Source organism: Hyposmocoma kahamanoa, unplaced genomic scaffold (assembly GCF_003589595.1).
Source record: "Hyposmocoma kahamanoa isolate Upper Pololo Valley unplaced genomic scaffold, ASM358959v1 87131, whole genome shotgun sequence".
Taxonomy (NCBI): domain Eukaryota; kingdom Metazoa; phylum Arthropoda; class Insecta; order Lepidoptera; family Cosmopterigidae; genus Hyposmocoma; species Hyposmocoma kahamanoa.
Window position 1 is genome coordinate 1 of NW_020654434.1, and position 13,827 is coordinate 13,827.

Consider the following 13,827-nt stretch of genomic DNA (forward strand, 5'->3'; position numbering starts at 1 on the left):
TTTCGGCGAGTGGTAATGCACCGCTGCTAAATTCCGGCCAGTCCAGTGATGCAAACAAATGTTACAATATAAAAAAAATATAATGTAATAAAATTGTATGTAGTCATGCAGAAATAGTGTTGCAGCTCGATATTGAAATAACAATAGATAATATTGTTATACATGGCACAAAAACTATATTCGATAGCTTTCTACGGTGCGCCACACCAGAGATATTTAATGTGCCAAACTTAATTTATAAAAATTGTTTCATAAGTTTTTTATACATATAATTTAGGTATTTTAAACCATCGATTGGAATAGTTTTTCGGTGTATAAATAGTGTTTCCATATACCATTTTATCACCAATATAGATAGTGTACCTACCTAAGTAGTGGAACTTTATGTAGGTACTATTTTTATGTAGGAGAGACGCAAAAGGGTTTTCGAAAGGTATTCCGATTGGTTGTCACCTGTGTGTGTCTGAGCCTTTAGGCCCTTACAATATACCTTTGGTATAATATAGTTTCCCAATTTCGCGTCATCGAGTGCCCGATGTGGAATGCCAATAGGAGCAACCGCAGACATTCGCAATGTCTCCATGACAACCGCTTCAGTGTATGTCATCCTTTAAAAATAAAACCGTTCTGGTAAAGTTTTTTGTTTAGGTAATAGATAAATTATTTACAAAAAGTTATAAAACTCGTTTTCTAGAATACCTAAAATTATGAGAAGCGAAACAACTCAGATACATTTACAACATGTATCTGAATGACGAGAACTGAGTCGCAGTCATACCTGCGCCGATCCTCAAGTGTTGGAGTTCTTTTTCCGATGACATCATCTATTTCCGCAATCACTTTGTTCTGTATACTTTCTTGACGGACCATGTAGAGAAACATGAAAGCTACAGTGTTGCCCACAGTCTCCATACCAGCTTGTAACATGTCCAAACAGACTACATCAAGATCTTCATCTGTTCCCACTTTTAAAATAGAAAGGGATCTTGTAAAATGAAGTAAACAGTATTGAAGCATTCACTTAACTTGGAATACTGAGCATATACATATAATGTAGATATGTATCTACTACGAATAAGTATATCTACTCACCAATGCTATTTTTGTTTCGGCTTCTTTCAATCAGGAACATGTCGATAACGTCTCTTGGATTATTCATGTCGAAGTTCTTCTGATGATCCCTTGTCACTTCCTATATAAATACATAGATGCTATTGTTAGTCAGATATGCATACATGAGTATGTACACTTTATGTATTGGTTTAATTTACCGTTGATTTTTTGTCTGACCGCTCAATAGCAGTGTATGAAAACAAGGCGTGGAGGTTGATGTGTCTTTTGTTTCGTAAAACCCAAAAGCATTTTCATCTTTCAATATACCGACAACGTAGGGCGTAGGCCGCCTATCTTCGGCCCAAAGGGTGTTGGAGACTATATACACGTTTGGTGGGTTGGGGACCTCCTTCAACATGTAGATTTCAACACGAAATTTTCCTTCATCATTAGCAAAGAGATACTGCTAAACATTTACAAATGTACGTAACTTAGAAATTAAAGTCACATACAACGTGCCGCCACAGGGATTCGAAGATCAACCTCCCTATTGAAGAAACAATCGTAGACCTATTTTCCACTAGCTGCGACTAGTCCTGAGCGATCGCCCGCCGTAGCAGCTACTTTTAACTACTACGTGCTCGACAGGTCGCCCGCTACTGAATTATTATATTCCATATACACATTTTCAAAATGGACATCGTATAAATAATATGTATAAGGTCGTCATTGCGCGTGCAAAACCGCAGAAGAGCAGTTTGTAAATACCGCGTAATAGCAAAAGGTATAAAATGTGAAATATCGCGCCAACAAATCCTTAACGCTAATTCGCTTAAGCTAGATCTCACAGAATTTGAATTAGCCTCTAAGAAACCTTATTTTTGCCATTGAAACAATACCGCGAAACATTGCGCATTGCTGACATTGTACGCGTATTTACCAAATTAATGAAGAAGTTATAACACGATCCCTCCACGAAACCTACGACTAGGAGAACAACTAAGAGATCAAATTCATCAAGACGAAGTAATGTTCAAATGTATTATTTGAAAGTTAATGATAAAAAGAAAAATAAATGGAGACAATCGGGTATCGGTATGGATATATCACGAAAAGTCGGAGTCAGCTCAAAGGAACTCCGTTTTGTAGAGAATAGACACGCCTGCGTTTTGGTAGCGTTAAATTTCACAAGATTGGCATCGCCCCAATCGGAGACTGCCTGGATTGTCAAATCCAAACGGCTAACCATGGACTCTCGACAAGACTGGATTTCCTCTCCACTGACCCTTGCATTGGTCAAGTATCTATCTACAACTGTGTTATCAGCATACGCAAAGGTATTATTGGAATTAACATAATCATTGATATGCAGCAGAAAGAGAGTTGCAGACAGTACGGAACCCAGAGGAATCTATCGCCATAAGTTCGGAAGAGTAGCCTTATAAGACCACTCGAATCGAACGTTCGCTCAAGAAATCCGAGAATCCAATTGCAAAGGTCAGTGGGAAGCCCTTATGAGGGATATTAATCAGAATCAATCATCAGATTGGAAATGCATAGAGATCTCCTGATTTATACAATTTTTCGTAATATGTGAGCATTTATAAATGCAAAATAATAAATTCTAAATCTCATATCTATCATCCCGGATATTCCCATATGACAATGAATATTGATCTACTTTAATTAAACATTTTAATCATACTTTGATTACAGTAAACTATACAAATTACAAACATAACAAGAAAAAACAGTTTCAACATTCAAGCCATACATTTGCATGAGGATATTGACTTATCGATGATTATCGTACAACACTAAAGAAATCCGCCATTTGTGGTGGACATTTTTGGTTTAGGTAGTGACGTTTATTCCGTAGATAGGGCAGCTCCTTTCCTTTATTTTTTCCATCCTCTAAGGTCTAAATGCATCATATACATATAACGTCTGATTTATATATGTCAATATGACATGTTCTTTGGTTTCCATTAAGTCTAAAGTGGGTAATATCATAATAAAAAAAATAGGGTAGTGGCTACAGAGCAAGACACTACCTTTTAATTATATTTGTGCAAGACATTTAACAAGATTGGGCTGCTGTGATTTTCAGGGAACTTATGAGTCTGTTTTTTTTTTATTCTTAATTACACATATTTTCAAACCACGAAGTTTAATAATCACGAGAACTTACCTTCGTTTTGACTTACTTATAAAAATATTTCTGTATAATTTGACTACGAACAGTAATAATTTATTGCTCTATCTGACAATACGTTTTTGGTCTAAGAAGATGTTTGTTTTAGAACCTTTTTTTGTTATTTTATTATTATTATGACCCTGTACTGTCCAGAGAAGGCAAAAGCCTCCTTACTCTCTGTCACTTTTGCTCTATAGTCATAATAAAATCAAACCTATAATAAAATGTTTCATTTCAATCCCGCGCACCTACTAACAGTATATTACTATTTTCTGTAATTTGTAACTACAAAACCGCGTTAGTGACTTTATCAGGAATCTAAACAAGTTATGGGTAAACTTACGTTATTTTTCTCCTGAAAAGTGAATCGCAAAGAAGTAGCTACAAAGTTCAGTCGGTAAAATATAGTTCAATGGCTAAGACATTAAATTTTTATTCTTCCTATAAAATTGTGAAAACGCTGTTACGCGGTATTTACAAAGTGCTCTTCAGCGGGTTTGCACGCGCAACGACGACGTGTTTACTTGTTATCAAAAAGAAAACGAAAACATTATACGTTTTAGTTACATCCTTGGTTAGGAGAACGTGTTTCAAAATACACCGTTCGTTCTATAATGCGGTAACACGACACATGTTTTTTTCAATTAACTGCCTTTTAACGTTACCATACCCGACTGCCATGCAGAGGTCCCATGTTCGATTACCGGGCCGGGAGAAATATTTGTATGGGTTACATTTATTTCTCTCGTGAGTTTGTATCCATTGCACCCGCGACATAAGGTTTAGCTGATGCGGGGCTATGTTGAGTGTGTGCGTTATTATTATTATTATTATAATTACACACGACTTGTTCGTCCCGTCACTGGATATTATAAAAAAAAGTCAGTACACGTTCACATTCACAACAAGTACGGCTGCGCGCGACTTGTCGGGCAATCCCATAATCTTACTACTTAAATTTTGTTTATAGTGCCCTCCCTATCAACCTTTTATAATCGAATTTTATCGCTAAGGTAGTGGACTACGAAATCTCCTCTTTGGTAGCGGAGCTGTCGGCACGCTCACCTCCCGCCGCTGAAACGTCTCTCCGATTCCAAAAATTCCTAAGCGGCTGGAGGGACCGGAGGATATCTAACTTATCCATACCCAGAGTCTGGGACCACCAGAGACCGTGAAGACATATCACTGGCGGAGAGCTCTGCCCGGATGCCCACTGTACCCTGGTTTTACCGGAGAGCCTAGACTCCACAGAAATCCCTATCCATCGATTAGGTAGACAGAGATATCGACGGCTAATATGGGAATTGCTCTGTAATTATATGCAATGAGGCGCGTGTGCTGTTGCAGTCCCTGCCGCGTCATTTGGTATGGTATACGACTTAATTGAATAAATAGAACTAGCCGCTTTGTGGAAAATTAGTGTTATGTAACAATGGTAAATAAGTATAATATCATTGATGTTAACAATCAAATTGCTGCTTATTAGCAGTGTAATCTGGCGGTATGTTCAATTGATTGATTTTAAATTTAACTGCCTCCGTGGCCGAACGGTTACTATACCGGACTGCCATGAAGAGGTCCCAGGTTCGATTCCCGGGCCGGGAGAAATATTTGTATGGCCTACAATTATTTCTCTCGTGAGTTTAGGTGTAATTTGTGGTTGTCTATGTGTGTGTCCATAGCACCCGCGACACAGGGTTTCCCTAGTGCGGGGCTATGTTGAGTGTGTGCGTTATTTATTTATTTAGTTTAAAAAAAAATGGTGACACGTGAAAATTTTATCTAAAAATGCTCTTATCTGTCATATATCAAAAAGGCCAATATGTAATATTATGTAGACACATTATTAAAAGGAAAATCATTGACATTTTCGATTACAACCGTAGTGAATAAAACTAAGAAACGAAATTACAATATAACCCAACTAGCTAACTAATAACAAGCCGCAATAGCCAGTTAGAAGTTCTTAATAACGGCATAGGCTGCATTAACCCACTTGTTACTAGCGGTCCTTTAATGACCCAAACAGATAAAAAAAATATTTCTTAAATGTGGGTAGTTTTTTTTTTTTTCTTTGGTTGCTATTTGTAACCAGTCGATAGTGTGTGCTATTTTTAATATTCGTTAAGACCTAACGAGGTGTTGTGATATTTTGTGAATACTGAAAACTCGAGGATATTTTAGCATGGATAAACAGAGGTATGTAATATTAGTTTATTCAAGATAATGCATGCCTTCCCATCTATATACTAAAGATCATACTGTGTACTACTTATCTAATGTAGATTTATGTTGAAAAAGCAATATTATTAATTCAAATTATAGAATTTACTTTTGTGGGTCTTTAGAGGACCGTTAGTAATATCCAGTACCGTGTCGTAGTATTATAATAGCATTATGTTTATTTTGTTTTTAGACGCCGAGAAAGACATTTGAGGTTAAATGAAATATTGGAGGAGCTAGAATGTACCGAGGATGAGCCATTACCAGACTTCATATCAATTCTACCACCTGAAAATTTCAATGCTGACGTCACAGATGAGGATTCCGGTGACGAAAATCAAGTATTTATGCAGAACCTGCCAGGGTCACAACTAAGAGTGCAAGCAATTGTTCATTATAATGAGCCTGACATTTCGGAATCTGATGATGACGAGGATTCCTTGTCATTAGCAGACCTAGCAAAACTACGACGGATTGGCGCAGAACAGGATGTTTTGAATATGCCCAGTACATCTGACCAGCCACCAACTCAACTAACAAAAAGGAGGAAGATAGCAGCATCTGATCAGGAAACTCAGCTCAATATTCCAACTCCACCAATCCCTGAAAAACCAGTCGTATCAAAGACTAAAAGCTATATGTGGACCAATCGCGATATACGGCCTATTCATAAGCCCTGGATTGAAAAGCAAGGACCACAAAAGCTAAATACGCCACTGTATTATTTTGATTGCCTATTTGATGAGGACACCCTGAACATGATTTTGAAGTACACCAATTTATACTGTGCCACGAAAAACAACGTTGGCAACGTAACAATCAATGAGCTGAAATGTTTTTTGGGAGTTCTCCTGTTGAGTGGTTATATAAATATGCCTAGAAGATATATGTACTGGGAAAACGCAAACGATTGTAGCATGCCCATAATTTACAATGCTATTACAAGAGATAGATTTACCTATATTATGACTCATTTACATTGCTGTGATAATAAAATGTTATCCATCAATGATAAGTTTACTAAAGTTCGCCCCCTGTTTGATAAATTGAATTCAAATTTCGTAAATTATGCACCATTTGAAGAAAATCACAGTATTGATGAGGCAATGGTTCCTTATTATGGAGGCCATCCGTGCAAACAATTCATAAGGGGCAAACCAATCAGGTGGGGGTACAAATTTTGGGTTGGAAGTACTCGCCTTGGGTACATAATATGGTTTGAACCTTATCAAGGCCAGTCAACTGAAATTCCGAATGAATATAAGAAAGCTGGTTTGGGTGCTAGTGTTATTTTGCAATACGCAGACGTTCTTCGCAAGATTGACGGGCAAGCCTCATTTCATCTTTTCTTTGATAACTTTTTCACATCTATACCTTTGATTGATGAACTAGGTGAAAGAGGCCTAAAAGCAACAGGTACGATAAGAGAAAACAGGCTATCAAAGTGCCCCCTCCCTTCAAATAAGGAGCTTCAGAAAACTGACCGAGGTACGTACATGTTTCAGTCGGCGAGATCCGAAGAAATCGTGGTTTGCAAGTGGCATGACAACAGTGTCGTAACTGTTGCATCTAATGCAGTAAAGGTATTGCCAACTAACGAAATAAAAAGATTTTCCCAAAAGGAGAAGAAATATATACTTGTAAAACAGCCAGCTACTATAAAAGCATATAATGAGAACATGGGCGGAGTAGATCGTTCAGACCAAAATATAGGTCTATATCGGACTTCGATCCGTGGCAAGAAATGGTATTTCTCCATAATCTGCCACTGTCTGGATATGGCAGTTCATAACGCATGGCAATTGTATAAAGAAGATGGTGGGGATTATGATCATCTGCGTTTTCGAAGGACTATTGCTACTAGTTTATTAGAAACACATAAAAAACCATCCAGTAGAAAGGGTTGCAGATCTTCAAAAGGCCTTCATGAAGAATCAAGATATGATCATATAGATCATTTAATTAGATATGACACAGATCGGCACAGATGCAAGATTTGCCATATAAAAGCAAGTTTTATTTGCAAAAAATGTAAAGTGTATCTACACCCTAAAATTTGCTTCGAAAAATACCACACTAGGGATGATTGATGGTTCATGTTCATGTAACTGGTTTTTTTATATATTTCTTATGATAAATCATGTAAATTTTGCTATAATATTTGTTTAATTCCTACTCAATCAACGTAAAATAGCATTTATTATAAAAACCGCATAAGGATACCTAATAGTAGTCGATATTACTAGCGGTCCTTTAAAGGACCACTCATTTTCCGCTTTTCCGGTACAGTTACATTTTTTTTCATATTTTTTTTTACGTTTCAAATTCGTATATAAACTCAATATAAAAAAATGTTAATGAACAAACAACTTTTTTTTTTTCGTAACAAGTGGGTTAATAAATTCTACAGTAGACGTATAAGCGCTTCCAGCGCCGCTGTACCCCCAAAATGGGCACCGATTTATACGCTATAGGTCCTACAATGGTCGTAAACGTGTGTTAGTACGAAGATACAAAGGAGAGAGAAAGAAGATGCGCGCGGTTAATATGCGTGGTAAATGTGCATCTCAGTAATACAAAGGAGCTATGCGAGCGGTAATGTGCGCCTAAGTATCTAAAATAAGTTCTTGTAGCGCGACTATAGCGCTCGCATCGTATTTAGACGCGACTGTATCTCTGAACTTGAGTTTACGGCGCTGTATTAGATACACAGCAGCGATATAATGGGGAAACAAACAAAACGCATTTTATTGCTCATAAAGACCGTGACCTTGCTGACTGGAATACGATTGCAAACAAAAAATTACAACAGTTTGATAAAATAAGTTTTCCGTTTAATACATGCAAAATACAAGTGCGAGTACCAGTTTATTGTAAATATATACATATATTTTAGATAAAACTTTTACGCGCCTTCTACATGTGCAGTTTTTTTGTGTAAAAATACATTTAATTAGACTATGTGAAGTTTGAATTTAGTTTAAATAAGATATTTCAGCGTTATTGGAAGTTTATTTAGGGTCATGGGTGAGAAGGAATGAAGTGGATGCGGTTTTTATACATATTTAAGATATTAAAAAATATATAAATAACCTACAAAATTGGTTTAATCAAAATTGCAATGGCGTCTCTGTTACAAACAGCCTTCAGAGTTTACTAATGCCGTTCTACCGATTTAACCGCTAGTATTCACCGTTGTAGACCTTTCGGTTTGACAATTGTGGTATTGAGGCGCTATTTATATAAAGTTGCTGTAGAATTCTCAAATATAACGGTCTAAGTGCTACTAAAAAAATATATTTCTCTGCTGTAGATATAGCGTTCCAAAGGCTGTAGTAAAATCTATTTAATAGTTCCAGGTGTTAGAAACATACTATATACCACCTCTAGCGTTTTAAACGAAGTTAATAACTCCATTCAAACACTTTTAACTTCAAAAGCCCTCTACAAGACCTCAAGGTGTTATAAGAGCTTTAGAAATTTACGATATACTACCAAAAGCGTTTTAAAGAAAGCTAATAACTCCATTTAAACACTTCTAACTTTAAAAGCCCTCTACAAGACCTCACGGTGTTAAAAACGCTATTTTTAACTCTACTTTACATCAATTGCCCGGACAATCTCGCTATAACTAACCTTTTTATCTCTCTTAGGATTACATTTACCGTTGCACGGCTATTGCACGACGTGCGCCTGTTTAATTACTTTTGAATATGCTACTAAAGAACTTAAGTACTATAGTGCATCCCTTAAACAACTAATATACAACTTTTAGGCTGTACAGAGGTAATATAAGCAGTTTGTGTGCTTGTTGGGAACATTCATAACTATATTAATTTAAAGTATCTACACGATATAAATAAATTCAGATTAGTAGCCGAACCAACTTACTCTTATAAATGTTAATAAAGATCCATATATTTCAACCAATTCTTTGTAACCCGTTAGACCTGGAAAGATGTGTCTAAGGAATGGCAAAAAGTTTATAACGCCTCCACTCATATCTACCACGTTGAACGATCGTCTGATCCAGTCACATATATTCTTCAAGCGATCATCATTCAAATCGTACCTGAAAAATATGTGTTATTTTACTAGCATTCAATTAATTCACGAATTTTTAAAGAGATTATCAATAACACTTACACGAAGTTTTTCAGACTACACTAAGGCTCAACTCACACCGGCACAGAGTCGAAGCGTCGCGACGCGTCACGTTTTTCGCCTATAGCACATTCATCTCGATTTTCCCATTATTAAAGTACAAATTTGTGTTTTGCAAATATGGAATCGAGCGTCGACCCTTGATAGCATTCGAGCGGCTTCGTGTGTCACTTGGGCTCCGTGAGACCTCAGGCGCCGACTACACTGTGATCCCGGGGCACTAATATTAACTAACGTCGTTGCGCGTCGACGCGTGTCGCCAGGTGGTGTAGTTGAAAAACAGGACGTGACGCGACGCTTCGACTCTGCGCCAGTGTGAGTTGAGCCTAAGTACTCTCGTGAAAATCTTAAACATACTCATACTAGAATGACAGATTATATTTTTTACAATTTTGTAACTTAATTATTAAAGTTGAAGGAAGAGGAACTTCATAATTACCTCTTGCCTGCCATAAGCCGCCATAAAATATTCAAAATGGTTATGTCAAACATGTCGTTCACTAGTATACGCTGGCCAGCGTCAGTCAGTCGCAATTCCACCAAAGCTTTGCACTCGGCAGCAATGATCGTCTCCATAGCATTGGTTCCATAGCCGAAGTTTTTCAAGAATTTGAGCATTAAGCGACGTCCACTGGACCATGCAGGGCCTTCGGTAAATACTATACCTGTGAAGCAAAATATGTTAAAATTATGGTGTTTATCCAGTATTCAAATGTAGATACTATTATATTTATTATCCGTGAGACTATGATTACTAAATTGTACAGTCATATACATAAGATACCTGACCCGCAACATGCCCAAACCGACCTTTGGTTCTGAGAGCCATCTTACGTGTTAAAGTGGGTACGTATTACGTGAGTAGATATTATTAATAATAAAGTGTATGGTGGATATAGATAGATTAACAAATGACGAAATCGCTCTGCAGTTTGCATACGATCGTGTCTTCTGTGATTACCAGAGAGTTGAGTTTTTTTACTTACACTTCGAGGAACATAGACAGAAAATGGAGACTGCCTTACGACAATATTTTTTAGGTCCTGGACCTGTTCGGGATTCGGGAAATCATTTAAGCACATGAAAAATTGACGTAATTAAAATTTATGTTGCACATTTTCTGACACGTATAAGTAGTGAATATGCAGGTTTGGGCGCGCGTTTAGTGTGCAAGTCTATAGAAGATAGGTCTAATAATACGTCTGTAGTGATTCCAAGACTCTAGTCTTGTTGGGCACAGCAATGTACATAGAGAGGGCAACATTTCACTTACTTGAATTAAATTAAATCAATAAACATTTCAACATCAAATAAAATCTTCAAAAAAAACATGCAATAATTACAATTTATATAAGCATACAATTCTTAAATTACAAATAAAATCTATTAATATTATTCTTTTGTCGGTACAATAAATGTCTATGAATTCAATTAACAAAAAAAAATTCATAATAACAAACATCTCAATATTTTTACGCCTAGTATTTATGTATGTATTTCTATTAAGTACAGGTAAGTATATTGGTACATTAATGTAACTTATCACGAACATATTCCTTTATCATTGAAATATTCGTTTACATGGTAGTAACTTTTACTTACTAATATTTTTTTCAGATGGGATTTAAAATTGCTGTCGTGAGGTATTTTTTTTATGGAGTTCGGTAACTTATTCCAAATTTTTATAGACATTACAAACGGACTTGATGAATGGAGAGAGATCGTTGATTTTGGTAATTAATTTGGTAATTAATTAAAAAATTTGTGGAATTCTCTCCCTGAAAATATTCGACGATCCCCCTCTTTACATACTTTCAAACGACGTGTCAAGGAGCACTTTCTTGAGCAGTGACTTCTTTCCCTTTCTGCCTTTAATGTCCTTGTTCTGTTGTTATTATAATCCTTTATCATAATATAATAAGTAAATATTTTTATAATTATTTATTTATGTATTTACATTGATATCATTGTGTATTTATTATTTTTATTTATTTACTTTAAAATGATATATTATTGTGTTTATTATTAATATTTATTTATATTATATACTATATTTATTATTAGTATTTATTAATATTGTTTCTCAATCTATCGCTGTGGTATCTTGTATCTTGGTTGCACCCCCTTCTAAGTACTTTTCCTATCCTAAGGCTGCCTGGAAGAAATTGCTACTTAGCAATAAGGCCGCCTGTTGTGCGTATGTTTATCTGTACATGTGTTTATGTTCGTGTGTTTATCTGTGCAATAAAGTATATTCATTCATTCATTCATTCATTCATTCATTCATTCATTCATAAGTCTGTTTTGGTGTTTAAAACAATAGTTTGTAGGTACGTCTTGCCTTCTTTTATAGAGATTGGGATAATTTCTGACAAATTTACAGGATTCAAAAATGTAGATACAGGATAAAGTTAAAATATTGTACTGTTGGAAATAGGGTTTGCAGCTTTCGGTTGTCAATGTTGGCTAGGATTCTTATCAATTTTTTCTGTAAAGTCAGAATTGAGGGAGATTCGGTGCTGTTCCCCCACAGCATTACACCGTAGTTGAGCCATGCATAGGCATACGCGTAATAAGTGGTGAGCGCGGTTTCCAAATTAGTTGTTTTCTTTGTTTCGCGAAATGCATAAGCAAATTTGCCGATTTTAGATCTTAATTTTTGAATATGTGGTTTCCAATTAATATGTGTGTCTAAAACTAAGCCAAGCAAGGTAAATTCTTGAACATGATCTAAATGTACATTGTTGAAACTAAAATTAATATTTAAAGATTTTTTCTGATACGGATAAAAGGCTATTATTTTGGTTTTTTCAAAGTTAATGTCAAGGTTGTGATCTGTCATCCAGTTGATTGTTGTTTGTAGCATTTTATGGAGTTGTTCATTTACATCTGTATCATTACGACATGTCGTTAGCAAGAATACATCGTCAGCAAATAAGACGCAATGTTCCTTTATAACTTTAGGTAAATCGTTGATGTAGATGAGGAATAGTAGGCATCCAATTACACTGCCCTGTGGGATAGATGCATTAACGACTTTACAGCTAGATCGAAAATGTTCAATTCTACCAGGGATGTGATCAAAGTTTTCAATTTCCACGAATTATTTCCTATCTTTTAAATAGAACTCGAACCACTTATGCGCTACACCTCGTATTCCTATTCCGTGTAATTTATGTAATAAGATTTTGTATTGAACTTTATCATAGGCCTTAGTCATGTCTAGCTAGACAGTCATCAAATATTTTATATTTTTCCATTGACTTACAATTATATGGACGTCGGGTCCGCGCTAAAAAGTGTCCGCACTTGTAAGGCGCTAAAATCGTATACAGAGCGCGACACTCCGCTTTAGTCTTCATTTGTTCTACTGACAGCGCGATACTGCGATGACATTACAATTTAAATTTCGAATAGGTTGACTTGGGACATTTTTTTCGTGGTTTTTGTATTAGACCCGTCGTCCATTTATTTGTAAGTCAATGTATTTTTCACAAAATTTGTAAACACGATCACACATCAGTTTTTCGAAAATTTTTGAAGCTGTGGGTAAAAGGGTTATGAGACGATAGTTACTTATGTAATTTTTTTCATTTCTCTTGTATATTGGTTTTAGTATAGCCGTTTTTAAAGCCTCAGGGAAGATGCCTTCATTAAATGACTGATTTGTAAGCATGGTAAAAGGTATAGTAAGCTCATCGGCACACTGTCTGAGTAGGGTAGGTGGTAGTTCGTCAATTCCATGGCTGTTTTTGTTTTTCAGGTTTTTTATTATTTTATTCACTTCGTAGCAATCTGTAGGTCGCAAAAACATGGTATTTTCAGTGGGGTGGAGCCCAGGGCGGCCGGCTGCCCCGTCACTGTTTTTCTCTCCAATTGAAGCAAAAAAGTCATTAAAGAGATTAGCATTTTTTTGAGGGTCTGTCACTACTATATTATTTATTTTTAAGTGTATGTTTGTTTTCTCTTTAATGGTTTTTTTATTTGTACGCTCATATATAACATTCCACATAGTTTAATAACACCCGTATTCTTAAACGTGTCCTCAAGGTTTCCTCAAACTCAACCTCACCTGAGGTATCCTTAAGGAATTCCTCAACATTTCCTCGAAGTCAGTATTCTTAAACGTCATTTGACAATTACAAGGAGTTCCTCCAGTAAGGTTGAGTCGAGGAATGACGTCATTACCT

General features: G+C 36.0%; 1 protein-coding gene across 1 annotated transcript; it reads right to left on the reverse strand.

Moving 5' to 3' along the window:
• Window positions 1–490: 490 nt before the first annotated feature.
• Window positions 491–13,769, reverse strand: LOC113235545 (farnesoate epoxidase-like; the record flags this gene model as incomplete). The annotated part of the gene is made up of 7 exons (XM_026471276.1): window positions 13,710–13,769; window positions 11,450–11,522; window positions 10,077–10,302; window positions 9,365–9,545; window positions 1,093–1,192; window positions 779–965; window positions 491–608 (listed from the first exon to the last, which is right to left on the reverse strand). Coding segments are annotated over exons 1-7 (945 nt in total), but the record flags the coding sequence as incomplete, so codon positions are not given.
• Window positions 13,770–13,827: the final 58 nt, after the last annotated feature.